This window comes from Lissotriton helveticus, chromosome 6 (genome assembly GCF_964261635.1).
Source record: "Lissotriton helveticus chromosome 6, aLisHel1.1, whole genome shotgun sequence".
NCBI lineage: Eukaryota > Metazoa > Chordata > Amphibia > Caudata > Salamandridae > Lissotriton > Lissotriton helveticus.
In genome coordinates, this window is record NC_136067.1 from 50,758,266 (window position 1) to 50,784,054 (window position 25,789).

The following is a 25,789-nucleotide window of genomic DNA, read 5'->3' on the forward strand; positions in this document are numbered from 1 at the left end:
AGTGAAGGCTTGAATTTCACTCACCCTTCTAACGGATGTTATAGACAAAAGCAAAGAGACTTTCCACATGAAAAATTTGAGTTTGGCCTTGTGAATCGGTTCAAATGGGTGTTTCATTAGCTGCGTTAGGACAGTGTTAAGTTCCCACTCCGGCGAAGGAGGCCGTACTGTAGGGAACCCTCGGAAGAGCCCTTTCATGAATTGTTTGATCAAAGATGATGAACAGAGAGACAGAAGCTTAGCACCTTTTCTGAATCTGGAGAGTGCAGCTAGATGGACCTTGACCAAAGAAAAGGTAAGACCTGACTTTGCTAGATAAAGCAAATAAGGGAGGATCTGTTCCGCAGGAGCTTGAACCGGGTGAATATTGTTAGCCTCGCACCAACAGCAAAAATACTTCCATTTTAAACGATAAGTCTTGATTGTGCTCTGAGCTCGAGACTGTGTCAGGATCTCACGACAGTCCTGTGGAATGTTAAGATCCTTGAATTCTAAGAAGTCAGGAGCCATGTGTGTAAATGTAGAGAATGAGGGTCCAGGTGAACCAACTGACCTTCGTCCCTCGATAGCATCCAGGGCGTTGGAATAAGGCAAATCGGCTCTTCCTGAGATAGCAACAGAAGTTCTTGGAACCAGTAATGCCATGGCCACCTGGGTGCAAATCAGGATGTGACAGCAACCCTCCAGCTTCATTTTGCGTATCACTCTCAGGATTAGTGGTATTGGGGGAAAAGCGTAAGCACAAACCCTGACCATCGCATGGACAGGGCATTCCCCCTTGATCCCTGCTGAGGGTACCTGCTTGCGTAATAACGTCATTTTTTGTTCTCCCTTGTTGCCAATAAATCCAGTGCTGGTTTGCCCCAGGTTCGGACTACTTTGTTCACTTGGTCTTGCTCTAGCTCCCACTTGTGGCAGTTCGATTGGGACCTGCCAAGTGTGTGCATCTGAAAGAAACACATTAGTGTTAGATTCCTTACCTTAGAATAGAGACCCCAATAATACCAACCCCGGGAATGGGTCTGCGAACCAAGATCACACCAGAAAGTCCTGGAGAACGGAACGGCCGAAAATGCCATCTCTCCGGACTTGGCTGTCCAGGCAGTAGTGCTTAGCAAACATGTGCAGCGAGGCCCACGTAGCTGCCTGACAGATGTCCTGCAAGGGGACTGCCCGACCCGGGCAGTAGTAGCCGCCGTGGCCCGAGTGGAATGGGAGCGCAGCCCCACAGGAGGCTCCTTCTTTGCCAAGGAATAACAGACCTGGATGCACAAAACGACCCACTGAGAGATGGTCCGCTTGTGCACCGCCCGTCCCTTCTTAGTGCCCTTGTAACCAACAAAGAGCTGATCCTCCACCCGGAACTGGCGTGTGCGGTCTAGATAAAAAGAGAGTGTACGTTTGAGGTCCAGTCGGTAGAGCCTCTCTTCTTCTTTCGAGGGATGCGGAGGCGGAAAGAAGGTGGGCAAGGTGATGGACTGCCCGATGTGAAAGGCTGTAACCACCTTGGGCAGGAAAGAAGGACGAGTCCTCAGAACAACTTTGTCCGGATGGACAGAGAGGAAAGGAGGCTTAGGAGACAGAGCCTGGAGCCCATTAACTCTTCTGGCAGAGGTGATGGCAACCACGAAAGCAGTTTTAAGAGTCAGAAGACGAAGAGGACAATTATGAAGTGGCTCAAAGGGAGCGCACATCAGATAAGTAAGTACGAGATTCAATTTGCACTGAGGCATCATGAAAGGAACATGAGGGAACATGTGTGTGTGATGCCTTTCAAGAATCTATTTACATCAGGGTACTTAAAAAAAGAAGGCTGATCAGGAAGCCTTAAGAAGGCAGAAATGGCCAAGAGATAGCCTTTGATAGTACCCAGAGCAGAGCCCTGCTGAGCAAGAGAAAGAAGGAAGAGGAGAACCTCAGAAAGAGGGGCAGAAAGTGGATCCACAGCCTTTGCTGTGCACCATGCCACAAATCTGTTCCACCTGCAGGCGTATACCGTTTTCGTGGAGAGACACCTGGCTGCCAGAATCACATCACAGACTTCAGGAGGCAAGTCAAATGGCCTCAACTGTCGACTGGACAGGTTCGGGTGGAGGACCGTTCCCTGCTGCTGCGACAGAAGGTCCTCCTGAAGAGGCAGACAAATCAGGGGATCGACTGACATGCTGAGTAGCTCGGGATACCAGTATCTTCGTGTCCAGTCTGGAGCCACAAGGATGACTTAGGCCCGGTTACGTCGGATCTTCTTCAGCACTCTGGGCAGAAGTGCTATAGGCAGAAAGGACTACTTCAGACCGGAAGCTGCACTTGTGCCAAAAAGCGTCTCTGAGCGAGTGCCGCCTTGGAAATTATAACGCGCAGAACTGATGACATTGCGCGCTCTCTTCGGTGGCAAATAGATGAAACCAAGGCTCTTCCCACTGCTGAAATAGATCTTGCGCCACGTCTGAGTTCAGAGGCCATTCCTGATCCATCAACAACCGGTGGCTGAGTTCGTCCGCCCTGGCGTACAGGGAACCTGCCAGGTGTTGAACCACCAGGGTAACGCCCTGGTGTTCCAGACATGTCCAGGGGCGCAGATGCTCCTGACAAAGGGTCCACGACTCCACCCCGCCCTGTTTGTTGCAGTACCACTTGGCAGTGGTGTTGTCCGTGAACACCTGTACTACACTTCCCCGGACATAGGGAAGGAATGCCTTCAGTGCAAGATGGATCGCCCGCAGCTCCAGAAGGTTGATATGGAGCCGGGACTCCGCTGGAGACCAGAGGCCTCTGATCTCCGCCTCTCCCATGTGGCTCCCCCATCCCAGGAAGGACGCATCCGTCACCACTACGTGCTCCAGTTGGGGTAGGGAGAGGGATCTGCCACTGACCTAATCGCGGTCCATGAGCCACCACGGCAACTGTCTTGCAGTGCCCTCCGAGATCAGGACGTGGTCAGACAGGTTGCCTTGATGCTGTGCCCACTGAAACTTCAGGTCCCACTGCAGAGCCCGCATCCGCCACCTGGCATGATGTACCAGCAGGATACAGGAGGCCATCAGCCCCAGCGTCAGCCTGACCGAAACCCGGGATAAAGGCTGAAAGATCGGAATCAGAGCCTGAATATCCCAAACCCGCTGCTCGGTAGGATAAACCCGAAACTGCGCCGAGCACAGAACCGCTCTGATGAAGAGGAGCTTCTGAGAGGGGAACAGGTGTTACTGCAGCACGTTGACGGAGAACCCAAGCGAGTGCAGGAGATCGGCCGTAGTCTGGAGGTGGGAGACGACTCTCTGGGGCGAGACCGCCTTTAACAACCAGTCGTCGAGATAGGGGAAGACTGAAACCCCTGATCTGCGCAGATGAGCTGCGACCTCCGCAATCACTTTCGTGAACATCCGAAGGGGAGCACGGTAAACTGAAAGTGCTTGTGGCCTACCATGAACCGCAGGTAGCACCGGTGGGCCGGCCAGACGGTGATGTAGAAATATGCATCCTGCAAGTCCAACGCTACCATCCAGTCTCCAGGGTCTAGGGAAGCCAGGACCTGAGCTAAAGTCAGCATCTTGAACTTCTCTTTCCGTAGGAAGCTGTTGACACTCCGGAGGTACAAGATGGGGCGTAGGCCTCTTTTGTCCTTCTTGGGTACCAGAAAGTAGTGGGAGAAGCAACCACGTCCTACTTCTGGCCCAGGAACGCGCTTGATGGCCCCTTTGGCCAAGAGGGCCATCTCTTCCTCCTGCAGAAGTTGCAAGTGATCCCCCGACATGTCGTGGCACTGCGGTGGCATGACTGGAGGGGTTGCTTCGAAGAGGAGGGAGTAGCCCCTTCGGACGATTTGCAGCACCCACCTGTCCGAAGTGATGTTACGCCAGTGGAGGAGGTGATGGCGAACCCTGCCCCCCACTGGCGTCAAATGGGCATGAAAGCTCGGACTATGAAGGCTTTGAGGCAAATGCAGCGGGAGTGGATATGGACTGACCAGGCCTCTGTCCCCCTGCAACGCCACGGCGGTTCCCACGTCCGCGACTGCGTTGAGGTTGGTTCTGCGGCCTGTGGCTTGACGAACGTGAGGGGGCACCCCTTCCTTGGCCACGAAAGGGGCAACAAGCAGAAGTCTGCTGGAGCTGGCCGACAGGCCCAAGGACTTGGCCGTAGCCCTGGAGTCCTTGAAATGCTCAAGCACACTGTCTGCTTTGTCACCAAAAAGGCGACGGCCATCAAAGGGCATATCCATGAGCGTGAAATGGACATCCCCCAAAAAATTGGCGGACCTCAGGAAGACGTGGTGACGGATCGCCACCGTCGTGGAAATCGCTCTGCCCAGCGAGTCCTTGGTATCAAGTCCACATCTGATGGAATAACATGCTGCATCCCGCCCCTCAGCAAGTGCTTGGGCGAGCCGTGCCTGGGCCTACTCCGGACATTGGGGCCGCTCTCGTAATCTTTCTGGATTCTTCCTTAAAATCATGTAAGAAGCATTCTCTCTGTTCAACCGTGACAGGCAATTGAAATATAGCTGCCGCTCGCTGCATTAGATTGTGAAATCCCCCTTTATCATCTGGGGGTGAATCAGATGGTAGAGGAAGCGGTGGTGAAGGCATTGGAATAATGTATGAATCCCAAGGATCTGCATTATGGGCATCTGGAAGCTCGCCCTCTTCAATTTCCTCCTCAGAGGATGTAGTGTCCTGCCTTTGATGAGGGTCTGGAAGCTGTTGTTCTTGAGGAGGGTCTCGAAGCCGAGGCGTTGAAGGAGGAGCGTCAGGTTGAGGCAAAGGATCCAGAACCACCACAGGTAGAGGTGGAATTTCTAGAATAACCTGCTGTGGGGAAAACCTTTGTCGGTAGTCTGCCAGCATGGCTTGCAGATCCTGTATGAGAGTAGGACGCAGATGGCTCATCTCACTCTGGCGAGACTGTCTATGATAAACTCAATGGTGTGAAACAACAATGTCCTCCTGATAATATTGCTCATGGCAATCTTCCTCATCATCATCATCTTGACATTTGATGTGGAGCTCAGAAGGATGGTGAGCTATCCCAAACGGTCCTATATCCTCTTCGTCCTCATAATCATCATCATCTTCCTGTACGAATGTTTCAAGGAGATGTGAAGGAGTAAGAGGAGAAATATTGTTATACTCTTGTCTCTGAAAAGTTTTGAGCTGAAAACACCTAGATGAGACAGGCGTTGACTGAGTAGGAGCGATAATCAAAGCTGGTGCCGTAGACTGAACAGGTAAGCTCACTGTCGACGGAGTTGTCGTCAACGGGCTCTCCATCGATGGATTTTTCATCGACGGGCTTTTCGTCAATGTCGACGGGATCGTCGTCGATGGGCTCTTCGTCGACAGGCTCTTCGCTGACGAGCTCTTCGTAGACGGGACAGCCGTCAATGGAACGGTCGTTGATGGTAGACAACTGAGGCTTTGTCGACGATAATACCCTCGTCGACGGTGGAAGCTTCGTTGACGGAACTGTCGTGGAAGTGGACGTCGACTGTGACTTTGTCGATGAGGTCTTCGTAGACGGTTCTTCAACAATGGTCTTTTTAGAAAGGATGATAATCTTTGTTGACAGTTTAGGAGAAGTTATAGATGTCGTCGAGACAGTCACCGTTGACGATGCAGCAGAAGAAGTAACAGAAATCGTCGACGAAGGAGCCAAACTAAGAGATTTTGAAAGGCTTTTACTCACAATTTTTGTAGACGCCTCCTTAGACTCCTTGAGAGCAGAGGACGGAGGAGACTGCGCTGACCCAGAGGAGATGAAAGGAGACCTCTGTGAAGGGTCAGAAGTAGAGTGAGAAGATTTATGGTGTTTTCTTCCTTCACTTGAAGAGCTGTCCTGGGATCTAGCTGTCTTTCTAGAAGATAAGGCTCTGTCATCCTCAGCCGAAAAGGATTTGAGCCACAACAGTACTCTTGCCTCCCTATCCCTAAGAGTCTTAGCAGGGAAGGTATGGCAAATTTTGCAATCTTTTGCCTCATGTTTAGGGTAGATGCAGTAGATACAGTCCTTATTTTGCTCATCAACATGGACCCTATTCTTCTTGCAGGTTCTGCAGGGCCAGAATAAAACTTTTTTGAAAGACATCATGGATTGAAGTGTGGCACTCAGGGAGACTCCCTTCCACACGACGTGCGGTAAAAATCTGAGGAGAACTGGCTCTGCAGAGAGTGTTCTAGAGGGTGCTGATAGCTGATTAGTTGCAGCTAACTTTTGGTTCTTTTACCATAATGAGGTAGATAGGCTGCTAAGATGTAAGCCTCGGGCCTTTTTCTTTGGGCCTACTACTATTTTTTACCCTTGGCACTACTTTTGTAATTACCGTGGGACTCCCGTCTTGGCGACGGGGAATGATTGAGGCATGCGAATCTATGAAAGATACACCAATACTGGTAACTCCAGCCTTATTTAAACAGGTAATGTGTAGGACGGAAGGCTGAACATGATTCTGTAGGCTTTGACCTGCGTGTTGTCCAGCTCTTTTGCATCTCTCTCCCGCATTGCCTCACTACCATAAGCAATTGAGGGGAATAGATTAGCCTGAGCTACCTTCAAAAGCGGAGTCAGGGTAGGCCCCATCAGTTTATTTGCAAGATTTTTCATCGTTAGGGTAATCAACAGACCTTTCCTTCTAACTTCCTCTTTCTGGCGCCAGAACGTCCCTTACTTGTCGAATGTAACCCCAAAAAACTTGTATTCCTGAACTGGATCAAGTTTTGTACCACCAAGGAACCAATTTCTGTTGAGGTTCTTACTGCTGTTTATTGATATTGTCCGTGTCTTGCTCAAGTTTATTTTTAAGTGATGCAAGGGGGTCTGCATTGTCACAGTCAGGTTGGGCAGGGCTCAAATGTCTATGCATGATGTGCTCCTCCGGTCCAGGTTTTTTGCTTTATTTTGTGGGACTTGTAGTCCTAGTCACTTGTTAAACATTCCACTACAAGTTCCAGTACACAAAGGTGAACCTGGAATGGGGCAACACATCAAGCGAGGACCTGACAAGCTTAACAGAGCTGGAGATTCACATAAATTAAATTGGAATTTGAAAATATTATGCCTATTAAAATTGATTTTTTTAGGCTGAGTATCCCTGAAAAAACAATTGGTTTCCAGTGCATATTTTCCCTCCCCCCACCCCCAAAGACTACAATGGAAACAGATTTGAGATTTGCAATATTTACTGGTCGGGAGAAATTTAAAGATGCCATTCTTTTGCTTTATGTGATTTTAATGCAAAAATATATGATGAAATAGATAACTCTCAGGGCCTGATTTAGACCTGGTGGATTGGTACTAAAACACAAATGTAACGGATATCCTATTTTATTACAGTTGCATTCGGATATAATTTGTGTACATTCCTGTGTCAGATTTCAGTAATGTCAGCCATTGAAATCCACTTTGCAGATTCTGGTAACTGGGTATGCTTGATCTCTTGGTGAGGGACATCATCCACAATAAACTAAATGGCCTCTTTTCCCTTTGTAAAATCAAACAGGGCCTCAAAATATACTGGAAAGTTAGGGTAGATAACATTGACTAGCCAACCTTCTCACAATGTCAAACTGTTTCACCTTTTGTCTTAAAGGCTTTTTTTAACTAAATATGGAAAGCCTATATTAATTCTGGAATGAATTCATCTAGATGCATTCTAGTATTTGATGTATTGCTTGTAGCCCTAATCCTCAATATTGACGGGTACATATCAAGGAGAAGAAATAGTGTTGAACTAATTTACTGTGTCTAAACTAAATAAAACGAATACCTGGTTTCTTTACAGAGTGCTTTATATCACACTTCTGCAGATTATAAAACCTCTAAATAATAGGTTTTAAGATTACCAAATTAAATTGTAGTCAATTTACCAACCTCAGAAGGATGAAAGCTGAGTCTGTCTTGCTGGGATTTTAACTAGTTACCCGTGAATCATCACATTTGTTGCACTATGTTTCCTTACAGGTAATAGGAAAACACAATAGCACAAATTGCAATGCACAATTTAGCACAAAACACAGTGTAACATCAATAATAGAAATGCTGATAGCGTACTATATGCAGTATGTTGTGGTTCTCATTATATGCATTGACGTGAGCCATTACATTGTGCAGCAATGTTAATTCCAGTTCCTTTCAAGTAATTTGTACAGCACCAATGAATAATGCAATACCGCAACACAACATTTCACTTAATAATCTGTTTATACTTAATACAGTATTACATTGTCTCCCTAACTGTTTATGATGTTGTGTCTGCTTCTAAGTCATGAAACATGTCAAGTGTATCTAGCTGTGCTATGTGTTCGGGACTCTAATATGTGTAACGTAAGCAATAGATATTGTCTCGAAGGATTCTGCATATGACCACTCAGTTTGAGGTGAAAATTTACAAATAAAGTTTTTTTAAAATGAGAAAAAATACAGTATTACATGAACTCACTCTCTTCTTTCTTAGTTGCTTTTCCAGATTTAGTACTTGCTATAAGCGACACATCAGAAGGAGTTTCTTCCTGTACAGTGCTGACTTTCGGCGTTTTTTGAAGGCCCCACTGTGCAACACCTCCATTGACTTCAAGGACCAATTGAATCATTCGATTGATAGATTGTTGGATATCGTCTAAACTAGGAAGCATAACCTAGAATGACAGGGCAGGAAACAGTATGTTTGATTTAATTACTGGACATACTTTATTTGCATATTTGTACTGATCATCATGTTTATTCGAATCTATTTACAAAACCATTGTCCACAAAACATACTAGGAAGAACTTGTATCACCTTCAAGACCCTCTGTCTAACCCAAAAATGCACTCTGAAAATCCTTCTATGTAACTCACAAACTAAAATGCTACATCCCTAGGTGCCTTCCAACATTTGTCACACCCACTTGTAACTCTATGTAGGTCTGTACTTCCTAAGGAGTAGGTTTGAAGATACTGCTGAATATTAAGAATACTACTTTAGAGTACTGTTGAGGCAGCTCTGAGACCTCTGCTTTCTAAGTTCTCCATGGGTGATTAGAAGATCCTCCTTCGGGGAACACTGTGACATTTAGAGTGCCTCGTCTGGAAAGATAGGTCTGACCTCCAGGCACCCAAGGACAGGATGGCTTCCTCTTGGCTATCAGATTTCCAAGGTCATCCTAGTCGGAGCCCTATTTAACAGGCAGAAGGTGCAGCTGTCCCTAGCTCAACAAGACTGTGCTGTAGCTATGTAAATGTGTAAATGTATAGGCATTTATATAGCGCACTACTTACCCGTAGGGTCCCAAGGCGCTTCGACCGCTGCGAAACCCTTCCTGGCTTCCCTGAGAGATGGTCCCTTAATGGGTATCTCCAGGGTGAGACCAGGCATCCCCGGCGGTCTGGTGGGGCCGTTAGTGAAGATGAGGCAAGCTAATGCCCAGAGTTGCCGAGTGTGATCGCTGATCAGAGTGGGCACCGAGGCGAGAGAATTATCGAGTCCGCTGACCCTGGTCCAGAAACCTGCCGCGCCGGGAATCGAACCCTGGTCCCGGGCCGTCCTCTGCTCTCGGGTCTGCCGCCTCTAACCAGTGAGCCACACTACTTCACTTACCAGTGAGCCACACTACTTCACTGTGAATGGGTTATATTACTGCCCTATCAGGGTTCTTTTGTCTGCTGGACCAACACTTTCTATTGAAATCTAGAGTGGTTGCACGATTTCCGAAAGGTTTGACAAACATGTATCCACCTATACCATCATCAGACAAGCTTGTGAAATTGTGAACTCCTTCTGTACCTTTTGAAAATATAACTGAAATGTTTTGAACCTAAAGAGTACGTTTGAAGATACTGCTGAATATTAAGAATGCTACTTTAGAGTACTGTTGAGGCAGCTCTGAGACCTCTGCTTTCTAAGTTCTCCATGGGTGATTAGAAGATCCTCCTTCGGGGAACACTGTGACATTTAGAGTGCCTCGTCTGGAAAGAGAGGTCTAACCTCCAGGCACCCAAGGAGAGGATGGCTTCCTCTTGGCTATCAGATGTCCATGGTCATCCTAGTCGGAGCCCTATTTACAGGCAGAAGGTGCAGCTGTCCCTAGCTCAACAAGACTGTGCTGTAGCTACTGTGAATGGGTTATATTACACCCATATCAGGGTTCTTTTGTCTGCTGGACCAACACTTTCTATTGAAATCTAGAGTGAATGCAAGATTTCTGAAAGGTTTGACAAACATGTATCCACCTAAACCATTCATTATGCCACAATGGGTCTTAAACAAGTACTGATGTTTCTCACGGGGACTCAATTTGAGCCCCTACACAGTTGTCAATTAAGACTATTAATCCTTAAAACTAATTTCTCAGTAGATACTAATTCAGCTCATCGTGTTATCGAGCTTCAAGCCCTTTCAGTTGGTCACACTTTCACATGCTTCTCACCAGGCAAGTTGGTACTGCGAAATACGGCTGCTTTCCTGCCTAATATGGTGTCCCCATTTAATCTGGGCCAATTCGTTGAAACTACCAACCCTTTATACATGTCTGCATCTTTCTAAGGAAGGAGAAAGACTATGCAGGTTAGACCCTATAAGAGCAGTAAACTATTATATGAACCGTACTACGGACATACTATCAGGTGATTAATTGTTCACTGGATACCCTGGCTCCAAAAAAGGTTAAGCAATATGTAGTATCTTCCAAATTAGAAGTTAGAATATTATGTGTGCTGCAGGGCAACATTTCAGATAGAGTGTTCAAGGGTCAGTTGGGGCTGGAAAAGGTGAGCGAGATGGCTGAGGGGAATAATCTGAAACTTTAACAAATTCCCATTTAACATCTTTTGTATTACCCTACTTTGTCATATTGGTTGGTAACAAGGATGAAATAACCATTTTTTGTTTAAGTCACCTCAACATCATCAGACAAGCTTGTGAAATTGTGAAAAACATCTGTATCTTTTGAAAATATAACTGAAATGTTTTGAACATTGTACTTCGACCTGAATGATTATCTTTGCAGAAGACTCTCTTCCATTTACATGACAGCCTTACTACAAACAAGGTATTATTATTTTAAACTGTGTGAATATCGCCTTTCTTTGCAAAGTTTCAAGAAAACAGTTAATGCGGTTTGAAATCAGACAATGGCGGTTATACCCCAAGTTCAGTACCCTGCAAAGACAGGGCATCAATCCTCAGGAGCAGCAAACTTGAGACCCAACCTGGGTCAGAAACATGATTCGGTCCAACGGGAGCTGACGAGCTTCCATTGAGCTTCCTGAACATCTCCGTTGGGAACCATCTCCTCACCGACCAGGCAACCTTAAATTCAAAATAACCTCTGTCTCCCGGACAATCATTTGTCATCAACTCCTAACAGGGACAAGACCAACGAATGAGGCAAACCCACCGGATCCAGAAGGAGATTGCAGCGTAACGGAATCAGAATCAGACACGTACAGATCAGTTCTAGGATACTTGGAAATCACGCCTGGGCTCTCCAAAAAGGTGTCACCAGCACTAGTTCTGCTCGTTGATGGTACAGCTGAGCCAGTACCCTGGGGATCATCAAGAACGGGGGAAAAACATAACAATCAATCAATCAATCAGGTCATTTGTATAGCGCACTACTCACCCGTAGGGTCTCAAGGCGCTGGGAGGGGGGGGGTGCCGCTACTGCTCGAACAGCCAGGTCTTGAGCTTCTTCCTGAAGGAGAGGTGGTCTTGGGTCAGGCGCAGATTGGTCGGCAGTGAGTTCCAGGTCTTGGCGGCCAGGTGGGAGAAGGATCTTCCTCCTGTTGTCGCTCTTCGGATGCGGGGGACGGTGGCGAGGGCGTGGTTGGTTGATCTGAGGAGGCGCTTGGGAGTGTAGAAGTTGATCCGGTTGTTGAGGTAGCACAGATCAGGAGTCCAGTCCTGCAGAAAAGCAGCCGTGGCTTGGGCTTCTGGATCTGGATGCCAGCTGAAGGAGGTTGGAATCTGGCGATTGAGAAGAGATGCAAAAAGGTCTATCAAGCCAGGGCCCCACAACCGATTTAGTGCATGGGACACATTCGGATGAAGTCTCCAGTTGCTGAAATCCCATAGATGTCAGGACTACCAATCCGCAACGGTTTTGCTGTGGCCTGGAAGTTATTCCGCCACTACTGAGATCCAATGATGCAGGCAAAAATGCCAGAAATCGTTGGCAATTTCCATCAGAATACAGGATTTCGACCCGCCCAGTTTATTCACGTAGCAGACCGCGTAAATGTCATCCATACCAAGCAGGATGCAACAATCTGTTCTCTCTGACAAAAGATTGCGGATCTCAAAGGATCCCGCCAGGAGTTCCAAGCAATTGATATGGAATACAGTTCCTCCTGAGACCAATGACCCCCGGTGGAGATCGGACCGCATCATGCTCCGCACCCTCAACAGCTGGCATCGGATTCTGTCACAATCTCTGGAGTTGCACCAAATATTGTCCTGCCGTGCCAGGCCTCCATGTGTTCCAATCATCATGACATCTCCGACCTCGCTTCCTCTGATAGGTGAATCTGTTCGGCATAGGCGAGATCTTTCCAGAGATGTCAAATCTTGAGTCTCTGAAGCGCACAATAGTGCAGGGGACAGGGGGAAGAGGGCCTGTATTGATGAGGCTAACAAACCCACTACTCGAGCAATCGACCTCAAGGATACAGTTGGCTTGCTTAGAATCGATTTCAACTCCTTGATATTCCTTACATTTTGGGGAAGAGGAATCAATTGGCAAAAGAGATAATCCACTTTAAACGTCAGGAATTATATTTGTAGAGATGGGGTTAGGACCAATTTCTGAGAATTCATGATTAAGCCCAGCTCTTGAAGGGAGATAATTCACTCGAGATGAGTGATAAATAGCTGAGGGCATTGCGCCATGAGGATGATGTCATCTACATTAATAATCAGACGCACCTCTCTCACTCTCAGGGATTCTACTACCGCCCGCAGGAGGTTGATAAAACAACATGGGGCGGAGGAGAGACCAAAAGGAAGAATGTTGAACTTGTAACAAATGCTCTGCCACAGGCTTTGCAGAAAGCATCTGTGGGATGGAAAGATGGGGACCGAAAGGTAAGCGTCCTTTAAATTGAGGCAAACCATCCAATCCCCTTCCTGGAGAATATCTTGTAGAAGATGTATGCCCTCCATCCTGAAGTGGTGGTACACCACCCAGCCAGTGAATTCCCTGAGACACAGGACAAAGCGAGAGCCACCACCCTTCTAGTCCACCAAGAAAATGCAGCTGAGAAACACTTGTGGGTGAGGGTTTGAGACCACTATGGCACCTTTTTGAAGAATGGAATGAACCTTGGATTAGATAAAACCTTGCTCTTGATGGGAAAAATACATCACTGGATGATGGGAGGTTTGCCAAGTGGAGCTCTAGCTTGCAACCCTGAACCCAAGCACTTGCCAAGCTTGTAGGAAAGCTTGAATCCTTCACCCCAATACCACTTCTGAAAACGGAATTAATTTCACCTGCGTAACCAGAATCCTGGGAGGCACCCTGAGAGCCTCCGTAGCGTCCTCTCCTGAAACAACTCTTGGCTCTTCGAGAAGGGCAGAAGTTGGGATTGTTGGGATCTTGATTTCCTCTGCGCTGTTGCTGGTAGAAACCCCTCTGCAGGCTTTGCTGGTTCCATTGGAGGAAAGTTCACCCTCGAAAACATCCGTTCCTGCCAACAAACCGGTCTGAAGACCCTGTGGAGGGACCCTTGTGCTTTCCCTAGGCTGCTGAAGGTTGCCACAACTTCGAAAGTTCCTTTATGAACAGATGATCAAACAATAAACCCTGTGCGTTGGGTGCCAGACTCTGAAGGCGCAAGCTCTGTAAGTTTGGGTTCCAGCTTCAGGAGGATGGATCTGTGCCTCTCGCTGGACATGGCGCAGTTAGCATTGCCTAGTTGCCAGATTGCCTGTTGCGCCCAACCTCTCAAATAGTTCCTCTCTATGGCAATGGCAGACTCTTTGCCCAGAAGCCTAGCTCCGAAATCTTAGTCAAGGGACCGGACATGTCAAGTAGTTTGTCCTGGCAGGAGCACCAAATCCTATCGATCTTTTTTTCGGGTCCTTCGAATATTTCTTGAGGTATGTGATGAAAGTCGGGTCAACCTCCGGAGTTTCTGCGACCTTCTCCAGTAAGTCTGGTCTAAGGCACTCCGAACGCCAGCTAGTTCGTACCTCCTTGTCAAAGGCCTGTCGCAAGTGGGCTTGCAAATAATTTGCCACCTCCTATGGAGGCAGCAATGCTGTGGGTTTTGAGTGTATGATATTGAGGGCTCAAAAGTAAACAGCTTAGCCTGTGGGGCGGGATTAACATGGTGTTCTTTTTGCTTGCGCTTGCTTGGCCCAGGAGCATCCTCTTGATCCGAGCTCTGTTGCAAGGAAGAGGTGGAAGCATCCACCTGGAAAGGATTGGGGAGGCCTCCAAAGAGGCACTTTAATCACGATCCGAAGCCAGCGTGCTAGCCAGTCTACCAAAATATGCTGCGTGGGCTCGAAGGGGTCCGCCCACTGGCCCTTGAGTGTCCTCCCACTGGTCTTGGCATGCAAAGGGGAGTCAACAGTCAACCCAGTTTTTCTGCATAGCTACAGAGATGGCGCTTTAAAGGCTCGATGACCCGTACCAGGGCTCGGTTGTTGGAATGTTACAACCCCACATCTTTTTTTTTTTTTTTTTTAAATATTTTTATTCAATTTTCCCCACAATTTTTCTGATGAGTCCAATACAAATTTTTTTCCCAGTACAGATTTGATTTTACAAAGTTATACATCGACAATCTTCAGGGAGAAAGAAGAACTAAACACAGAGAAACGAACAAAAAAAAAAAAAAGAAACATGTACTTTTAATTCTTCCTATTCTTCCATTGCTCAATGGGTAACCAAATCCTACCACCCAATGCCCTTGCCCTTCTGCCTTTCCTATCATAGATAGCTTTCTCCAGATTATATGTGGAGAGTAGCCTTGCTATCCATGTCTGGAATGTCGGTGCCGATTTATCCATCCAGTCTTTTGCAATAATGATCCTAAAAACTGCTGTAACCATAAACATAAATTCTGGATATACATTATTATCTCCTATACTAATACCTAATATTATCAGCTCATCCGTTAATTTAGACTTTAACCCCAGAGATCTCTCCAAAAATTCCTCTATTGCCAATTTTAGAGTGTAAAGTTGTGGACATTGTGAAAACATATGAGTAATATTGGCGCTTGTTGAGTTGCAACGTGGACACGTTATTCCAGTACTTCCCCCCCACTGGGCAATTCTAGCGGGTGTATGATATAGCGAATAGACTGTTTTGTAGTGTTGGGTTTGTAGCGTTGCTGAGCACAGGACAGATCGGCCTAGGTCTAATGAGGCTTGAAAAGCTTCAGGATGAGCCCTTATTTGTTCCATCCATTTATTGCCATATTTCGCTCTATCATCTGTTTTATATTCCTGTAGTTCTGCGTACAATTGTCTAATCGAACACTGTAGACTGCTCCCCAAGTAGTCCATTATCCTACAGTTTGTCAGTCCTGCTGTCCCCCCCGTTTTGTATGAAAGTAGCTCCTCACTTGTAAATATTTAAAGAAACTATTCCCAGATATTTTAAATTTGTATTGGATATCTTGGAACAATAAGAACCCTCCTTTTACATCCAATAAGTCTCCTAATTTCTTGATCCCCCTGCCGTCCCACTCTTTCATGACTGCATCCCTAAAGATCTCTGCAGGTAGCTCGTTATTCGTGTACAGCCTCAGGTATCTATTATACCTTCCCAATCCTAACTTTTTTTTAATTGCCCTCCATATTTTATATACCGCGCTCAGAGTCTTAAACCTCGTATGTTTAAAATAGGCAAAATCCACTGTTGTTACTAGGGCGTTCTCTGCCGCCTTTCCCAAAATTGCTTCGTAAACATTCGCTGGGCATGCTCTCTCACCCTGTTGGTCACTTCCTCCTAATAACCCCTTAGAATATTGGAGAGCTGCCGCCCAATAATAAAATCTAAAATCCGGTGCCCCCCAACCTCCCTTCTCTCTTGATAGTGTCAAAAATCGATACGCCCGACGTGTCTTCCCCTGTGCCCAGATTAATCTATTCACTGTTGTTTCTATTCTATTAAACCATGTGCCATCAAAATATAAGGGAATTGCTCTAAAAAAATATAAAAATTTTGGGAAAGTGACCATTTTAATAAAATTGATACGGCCCATTAGTGTCAAATGTAGATTATTGACTCTTTCCATATTTCTTTTAACCTTCCCTAGCAGTGGTTCCATGTTAATCTCTACTAGTTTCTCTAAGTCCGCGGTCACCCTGACTCCCAAGTACATTGCTTCTGAAACTACTCTTGTGTCTTCAAATGTTGTATATCTATTCCGTACTACTTGTGTCTTTCCTCTATTTATTAGATACCCTGAGACCGCGCCGAACTTCCTTACCTCCTGTTCTATTTCAATCAGAGCCCCCTCCGGTGCTGGTGTTGTAATAGCCACGTCATCTGCGTAAGCGAATAGTTTGTAATCCTTCTCGTGCAGTATAACTGGGGGGATCCTGTTATTATGTGTGAGCCTTCTTAGAAACGGGTCCAGATATAAGGCAAATAATAGAGGTGAGACTGGGCAACCCTGCCTAGTCCCTCGTCTAATCTGTACCGCCTTTGAGTATGATTTATTAATTCTTATCCTGGCTAAGGGTTGTTTATAGAGTGCCTGGATTGCTGTTATATAACCTTTGCCTATACCTGCCCATTCCATGGCTTTCCATAGATAAGCCCAAGAGACCCTGTCAAAAGCCTTCTCGGCATCCAAAAAAATAGCAGCGACAGGGTCTCCTGCAGCCTCCACTGCATCTAAGATGGTAATCATCTGCCTAGTATGTTGGGTAGTCCCTTTGCCAGGTATAAAGCCATGTTGCGCTGGGGATACCACCCCCTCTATAACCTTGCTCAGCCTGTTAGCTAGTGATTTAGAAAATATCTTTGCATCCGCATTTAGCAGCGTTATTGGCCTATATGAGCCCGGTTCCGTTGGAGGTTTGTCTTTTTTGAGTATCACTATGATATCCGCGCCGGCCCAAGATTGTGGGACTATTCTTCCCCCCTGTGCCAAACAACAGATTGCCCACATGTCCTTAGCTAACACATCCCAAAAGGTCTTGTAGAACTCTGCAGGTATCTGGTCTTGTCCTGTTGCTTTGCCAGAGGAGAGACTGAATGCCGCATCCCTTACCTCCTGGACAGTTAGCTGCCCATCTAACTTATCCCTCTCCTCTATGCTTAACCCTACCTGTGATACTTGTGACAAATATTCCATAGTTTCTGTCTCTAGATTTGCGTTATTTGTGTCTTGTTCGTATAAGACCTCGTAAAACCTTCTAAACACCTCCTGTACCTCCTCTACCTTATTAACAGTTGTCCCTGTGCTATCCTTGATTTCTTTTATCTCCCCTGCTGCTAGTGTTTGCCTGGTCCTAATTGCCAGGAGGTGTCCCACCCTCTCATTAAATTCATAGCATTTTTCTTTTTTTGCTAGATAATTCCCTGCTGTTTTCTGCGCCAATGTAGTGCCTGCTTCTGCCTTCTGTACTTCCAAAGCCAGCAGAATCTGCTCAATAGGTTCTTGTCTACCTACTGCATCCACTAGGCCCTCTTCTAGTTCCACTAGAGCTCTGATCTCCTCTTCCATCTTCTCCTTTTCCCTCTTTCTTCTTAATAGTGTATAACTTAGTGTCTCCCCCCTCACTCCTGCTTTAAAACTATCCCATACCATATCCGCTGAAGCCGAATACCTATTCATGTCCCAGAATTGTGTTATCCAATCTTGCATTCTTGTAATGTATTCCTTCTCCTTCAGCAACCCCCGTTCAAATGTCCAAGTGGTCATTGACCTGTCCTTACTTTTAGGCACTGACATATTTAGGACCAGCGCACTCAACACCGGCCGAACCCCGGGTTGCTACCGAGCCACACCGAGACGCACCCACGGATCCTTCAGCTGCCACTCCTGTAAGTTCACCTGCAACCGGACCCACGCCACACCAGCACCCACCAAGCCGAACACCAGCACCACCCACCTGAAGTGCATCCTGATCAACACCCGCTCCGTCCACAGACACGCCGTCGAGCTCTGGAACCTGCTCGACACCACAGACCCAGACGTCGCCTTCCTCACGGAAACCTGGATGAACGACTCCTCAGCGCCCGACATCGCCATCGCCATCCCAGAGGGTTACAAGATCACCCGAAGAGACCGCGACAACCAGACTGGAGGAGGCCATCTACAGGGACACCATCCGCATCAAGACCAACACCGACGACACCCTGACAACCGCCGAACACCTGCACTTCCAGATCCACACGGACCCCAAAACCACCCTCAGAGGCACCCTGATCTACCGACCCCCGGGACCTCGCACACAATTCAGCGAGGACATCGCCGACTTCATCAGCCCGCACGCCCTCCCCTCCGCCGACTACATCCTCCTGGGGGACATCAACTTCCACCTGGAGAACAACAACGACCGCAACACCACCACCCTGCTCGACAACCTCGCCACCCTCGGTCTCAAGCAGCTGGTGTCCACCCCCACCCACCTCGCCGGACACACACTCGACGCCGTCTTCTCATCCAGCAAAGACATCACCTTCAGCCACACCACCGGACTCCAATGGACGGACCACAGCTGCGTCCACTTCACCTTCAGAAGAACGACGATCCACCACCACCAGCAACAGGTTGCTCGAAGAAGCTGGAACAAGATCACAGCCGACCAGCTCGCCGCTTCCCTGAAGCCAGCACCCTCCCGCCAGCTCAGCGAACCCCAGCCAGGCCGCCGACAACCTCACGAAGTGGATCAGCAACTGCGCGGACGAACTCGCCCCACTGAGGACCCCGCCCAACAGACCCGGCAGCAAGAAGGCCCCATGGTTCACCGACGAACTCATGAGTTCCAAGAAGAACTTCCGAGCCCTCGAGAAAGACTGGAGAAGGGAACCAACTCCGGACAACATGACCACCCTCAAGCTTGCCACCCGGAAGCACCACCAACTGATCCGCACCACCAAGAAAACTGCATTCAAGGACCGACTGGACAACAACGCACACAACTGCAAGGAACTCTTCAACATCGTGAAAGAGCTCTCCAACCCCAACGCCGGAAACAACGACATCACCCCTTCGCAAGACCTCTGCAATTCCCTCGCCTCCTACTTCCACAACAAGATCGCGGACATACACAACAGCTTCAGCACTCAACGGACGCACGCCACGACCGAACCACCGCCCCCCACCACCACCCTCCGCGCCTGGACGCCGATCAGCACCGAAGACACCGTCCGCATGATGAACTCCATCCACTCCGGATCTCCAACCGACCCCTGCCCTCACCACGTCTTCAACAAGGCCGACGCTGTCATCGCACCCCACCTGTGGGACATCATCAACACCTCATTCGACACCGCCACCTTCCCGGAGAGCTGGAAGCACGCCGAACTCAGCGCCCTACTCAAGAAACCTACGGCGGACCCCACCGAACTCAAGAATTACCGCCCCATCTCGCTCCTCCCGTTTCCAGCCAAAGTCATCGAGAAGATCGTCAACAAACAGCTGGCCACCTTCCTCGAGACGAATGGATCCCTCGACCCCTCACAGTCTGGCTTCCGAGCCAACCACAGCACCGAGACCGCCCTCATCGCTGCCACCGATGACATCCGAGCCCTGATGGACAACGGAGAAACAGCGGCCCTCATCCTCCTAGACCTCTCCGCAGCTTTCGACAATGTCTGCCACCGCACCCTAGTGCAGCGCCTCAGCAACGTCGGAATCCACGAGAAGGCACTGGAATGGATCATCTCCTTCCTCGACGGAAGAACACAGAGAGTCCGCCTACCACCGTACAAGTCAGAGGCCACCGGAGTCATCTGCGGCGTCCCTCAAGGATCCTCGCTGAGCCCCACCCTCTTCAACGTCTACATGAGCCCCCTCGCGGCCATCGCACGCCAACACAACCTCAACATCATCTCCTACGCCGACGACACCCAGCTGATTCTCTCCCTCACCAACGACCCCGCCACCGCCAGAGCCAACCTTCACGAAGGGATGAAAGACGTAGCCGAGTGGATGACAACCAGCCGCCTGAAACTGAACTCAGACAAGACGGAAGTCCTCATCCTGGGCTCCTCGCCCTCCGCCTGGGACGACTCCTGGTGGCCCCCCGCCCTGGGCACCGCACCCAAACCGACAGACCATGCACGCAACCTGGGCTTCATCCTGGACTCCTCCCTCTCCATGACCAGACACGTCAATGCCGTCTCCTCGTCCTGTTTCAAGATCCTGCGCATGCTACGTAAGATCTTCCGGTGGATCCCCACCGAAACCAGGAAGACGGTCACCCAGGCACTCGTCACCAGCCGTCTGGACTACGGCAACGCCCTCTACGCCGGAACCACCGCCAAGCTCCAGAAGAGACTCCAGCGTATCCAGAACGCCTCGGTGAGACTCATCCTTGACGTCCCCAGACGAAGCCACATCTCCAGACACCTGAGAGACCTGCACTGGCTCCCGATCAACAAAAGAATCACCTTCCGGCTCCTCACCCACGCACACAAAGCCCTACTCAACCAAGGCCCAGGATACCTCAACAGCCGCCTCAACTTCTACGCTCCCAAACGCCACCTCCGATCGACCAACCACGCCCTCGCCGCCGTCCCCCGCATCCGAAGAGCGACAACAGGAGGAAGGTCCTTCTCCTACCTGGCCGCCAAGACCTGGAACTCCCTTTCGACCCACCTCCGCCTGACCCAGGACCACCTCTCCTTCAGGAAGAAGCTCAAGACCTGGCTGTTCGAGCAGTAGCAGCACCCCCCCCCCCCCTCCCCCCAGCGCCTTGAGACCCTCTGGGTGAGTAGTGCGCTCTATAAATCTCCTTGATTGATTGATTGATTGATTATGGTCTGACACTATTCTGGGAAGTCGTTCTATTATGGCTCCTCCTACAAGTGAGCTAGATATAAAGAAGTAATCCAGTCTGGCAATTGTTTTATGTGGGGCTGAGTAGAAAGTACTTCCTGTACCTATTGGGTTTTTTTTCCGCCCACATGTCCACCAGCGCATTATGTCGGACAAGATTTTGTATGTCTTTTTTTTCCTCCCTCGGTATCTTCCCCCTCCCTTGTCAGTTAGACCATTCAAACCATTAATGTTAAAATCCCCACAGCATATCACAGGTTCTGGCCACAATGCTAATTCTCCATCCATAAACTCAATTAATTCAGGTTCATCATCATTTGACCCATACACTGAAGTAAGTGTAAATCTTCCTGCCATAGTTTCCATATCTAATATCACCCATCTCCCATCCCGGTCCTCCTTTTTCTTTTTAATTTTTACAATGCCTTTCCTAGCCAAGACTGCCACTCCCTTACTTCTCCCTTCCTGTCCTGTATAAGCAAGAACCTCAAATCCCATTTGATCCAGCATAAACTTGTCTTTGGCAGCTACATGCGTTTCCTGTAGACAAATTATGTCAATTCTCCAGAATCGTAGCAGTGCAGTTAGTTTTTGTCTTTTCTCTCCGTTATTTAGACCACAAATGTTAATCGTGATTATCCTGACTGCCATTACTCATTTTTTTTACTTTTACCATCTCTTCAAATGTTATCCACCCATTTTCTCTCTCCCTTCTATATTTTACAAATCTGTACTGTATTGCTACACCAACCATCACCAGTGCCATTGCCCCCCCCCACCCCCCCCTTTCCTTCCCCCCCTCCCATTCTCCTGACCCACCCCTCCTGCGACAGGCAAATAGGTCACTCCTGACCTATGCGTGACCACTGAGCATTGTAGTGTCGCCCCCCTCTCCTCCCCTCAACACTCCTCCACTCATTGTTATTCCTAACTACCAGGCTCATTAAGCTGATTATTTCTCCCATGAACCTTCTCTTTTTTCTCTCTTTGTAATTTCCTTTTTACTTCTTCCTAGCTCCCCCTTGTTCTGTTAATTCTGCCAAGAATTCCCCTGCTTTAATCTCTGAGAAGAACATTCTTGTTCGGCCTGCGGAGATGACTTTTAGTTTTGCCGGGAACATTAAGTAAGCCTCTGCCCCTTGACTCTGAAATGCTGCAATCAATTGTCTGAGTCTCCATCGCCTCTCAACTGTTACATGACAGAAGTCTGGTCTAGTGAAAAATGTTATTCCTTCAGCAGTCTTCCTAGAGTCAGCTCTAGCTTTCTCCATCAGTTCTTGTCTTGCTAGAAAATTTCCAAAGAATACTAACATGGCCCTTGGAAGTGCGTCCGTACCCCCTTCTCGCCTTTTCTTTACTGTGAGCGGGAACCTATGGGCTCTCTGTACTTCTTGCTCCCATTGCCATGGCACCTCCGGGAAGGCCCCTTTTAGCAGCTTGATAACGAAACCTCTGGGGTCTTGCCCCTCCACACCTTCCTCAATGCCAAGGAGTCTGGCGTTGTTACGCCTCTGGCGGTTTTCCAAATCCTCCACCTTCCATTGTAAATCCTCCACGATCTTTGTCTGCTCCTCTCTAGATGTCTGCCAGTCTGTAACTTCATCCTCTAGTCTACCAGTTCTCTCTTCGAATCCTATGACTCTCTCCTCAACTTCCTCAAATTTTTTATTTATTTTCCTGATTGACGCTTGGATTTTTTTGGTATCGTGCCTAGCTCTCCGGCTTTCAGCTCTAGCTTCTGTTTGCATCTGTTTTAGTGTGGCAAACATTATATCCAATTTACCTCCTTCACTTTGAACTTCTTGACCATCCTCTTTATACATCTTAGAGGTAGCAGAATAGTCCCATAGCAGTTTCTTATGTGTGTTCTTATATGTACTTAGGGGGGAGCCGGTCCTTCTGAATGCATTTTTTTGCGCCTTTTTTGAGTACCTCTACCCCTGGAGCCGCCACTGTCTCCAGAACTCAAGCTCAAATCTGAAGTGTCTCTCTCCTCGTCGCTGCTTGCTATCGTTGATTCAGACTCTTCAGGGACCGAGAAGAACCTGTCCCCCTCGGCTCCCTCCGTGAAGACCGTCTCTGCCTGTTCTTTCTGTGGCCTAGGGCTCGCTCCACCCCCCCTCTTTGTAGCTTTATCTCCTTGTAGTTGGGCTTGCTCCTCGATCATCTCTGCCTCCACCTCTCTGAGGGCATCTAGCATTTGACCAGCATTCAGTACCTCTGCCCCGCCAGCAGCCTCTCTCACCTTTCTCTCGGCATCACTCCACTTGTCTTGACACCCCTGCTCTTACGTAGCATGCGCAGGATCTTGAAACAGCACTGTCCGTCATACTCGCTATCGGGAGCTCCGCAGGAAGCGTGAGTTCTGTGTATACCGGTTGCCTGGCGACGCTTCCAGATACGTCCTCAAGGACGTTGCTTCCTGATCTATCGGACGGCCGGCTTGCCGTGCTCGGCGGATTTTCCATGACAGATCCTGACCCCAGAGCTGTTTTGACACTGAAGACTTCTGATACGGAAGGCTGCCGGTAAGTGGGATCTTTCTCACTCTTCTTCTTATCTGAGAGGTCCCGCGCCGATTGATTACTGCTGCCGCTTCGTGTGTCTTTGCCCTGCTTGAGCTCTTTCTCCTTCTCACTGGCTCTCTCCAGCTTGCGCTGTTGGGCTTTGGTCGCTGTAGATACAGTGGGAGTCGAGCGTTTAGCAGGAGGTGGCATTTTAGTTTTCGGGATGGTGCCCGATCTCCCGGCTTCTTTCTGGCATGCGTCTTTATTTATCCCGCTGGGTATGGGCTGCTGCTGTTTGTCTTTTCCTCGGAACGCCATCTCCACGTGAAATGCTTTAAACAGCGAAGCAGACAGTGTCTTCACTTTTCGAAAAATGTGCGCGAGACTGCAAAACACACTGTTGCACTTCTTCGAATTCGATCTGTTGTCTCCTCCTTGCTGGCCCTTTGTCCAACAAAAGATAAATTGCATCCTGCTTTTCACGAGTCCATCTTCTGCCTGGGACTAGTCTTAGGTCGGAGAGGGGTCGGAGTGCGACTTACTCCTACAGCGCTTCGGCGGCCATCTTGCCTCCATTACAACCCCACATCTAATGCATTCACCAGGTCTTGTTTCAGGGAACCATTAGGCTTCTGATAGTAGTAATACCCTTCATAGTACTCTGCCATGGTACAGATGTCTGCCCGCAGAGGTAAAAACGTCCCAGGAGTTTAAGACCTAAGACCGAACAAAATTAGTCCAGGACAAGCAAGTCACAAGTAGGAGCAGTAAGGGAGAGTAGAATCTAATCTCAAGTCAGGCCAGGCAACGTTCAATATTCAAATTTGCAGTATATGGTGGGGGGAGTGCCTATGGCAATTTTCCAACCCTGTGCTAAACCTGGGCTAAAGTTGTGTCTTTTGGGAGCAAGTCACAAGGGCCTGGGACTGGAAGAGTATTGACATGCATCTTTGCACATTCAGTTCAAGCCTCCGAGTATCAGGTACAACCAAATGACTGCTGCTGCTGTGCAGGGCTACCCAAGTGTAAAATAAAGAGAGGACTGCATGTCAGGCAGACGTGGGTACTCGCTCCTGTTCTGACATAGAATAGTCAACAATGTGACATCATCTCCTAGCATAACAATGTGCCGCCATTTTAATTTGGGAACCTGATATCAACTGCACATCATCTTCGTGACACAATTGCAACGCGTTGACCTGCACTGCCACACAATAAGAAGAGAGATATCTCAATATATAGCTAGGAACCACTCCACAGCAATCATCACAGTTAACAGCTGCGACACTCCAGAGTGGTGAAAAGCTCACCCTTGACAACCACTACTGCTATGGCATGCTATAGCAGACAATATTTCATTTTTAGAACATAAGGTACATCCTATTTTAATACACATGAGTTACAAGTAGCAACAAAGTTATGCAAACTCAGTTTTAAGATCTACTGAATTGTGCACACATCTCGAAACGATAAAGGCCCCAGATATTTGGCAGAGAAATGTACAAAATACCAGCTTTCTAGGGCATTACACTCAGGGACCAAATCTCTACTTGTTGTTCCATGCTGTAAAATCTCAGCTAGTTGGTAAAGCCTTCTTCCACTTAGCCCCTACCTTCTGGAACCAATTACCTATCCATTTGAGGAAGTGCTCCGATCACCTGCAGTTTTGTAGGCTTCTAAAGACTACATTGTTTTGATCCATTTCTTTTCTCTGGCCTAAAAAAGCAGTTCACTAGCGCGGAGATACCTCTTGGGGGGGTGACTCGGGTGCTTTACAAATCACAAATCAAATCAAATCAAGAAGTTATTTGCTCATACGAATTGTGACTGAGCAAATGTTACAGCTCTTATGCTCGTAAATTGTTTCACAGGTGATCTGCTGTGTGACATTCGATTCAGGTATCTCTTGACACTGGCACATATACATTCATTTGATTTTTTTTAAATTGACATTTGAAGCTTAATTCAAACTATCAAAGGGCATAACGTGGTGTGAAAATGCAAAATGCTAGTGTTCCACAATTCTTCCCGACCAATCTAAGAGAACCTACTTTAAAATAGAGTCAATGGAAGAAGGTATTTGCCCAATATAGGAAGGTTTGTTGGATTTATCTATGTGCTGAGCGCAAAACATCTTTGCTAATGCATTGTTTAGTACCAGAGGGGAAAGAGGTATTCGGCCGTCTTCCTGAAATGTCAATTGAGGATGGCCAAGGTTTGAATGAGTATGAACTTTGCGTGAATAAACAAAACATAAATTTTCTTTTCAAGGATTCAACTGTTTTGGGGAAAAAATGAAAAGACGTGGTAAGAAGGTTGAGGAGTATATAACAGAATGA

General features: G+C 47.9%; 1 protein-coding gene across 7 annotated transcripts in view; it reads right to left on the reverse strand.

Moving 5' to 3' along the window:
• The window catches only part of DNAH8 (dynein axonemal heavy chain 8), a 10,041,960-nt gene that overhangs the window by 6,688,005 nt on the left and 3,328,166 nt on the right, over positions 1–25,789 (reverse strand). For all 7 annotated transcript variants that reach the window (XM_078647354.1, XM_078647353.1, XM_078647356.1 and 4 more), the window contains exon 26: positions 8,432–8,627. In XM_078647354.1, the coding sequence (XP_078503480.1) occupies positions 8,432–8,627 (196 nt within the window). The remainder of the gene's footprint in view (positions 1–8,431; positions 8,628–25,789) is intronic.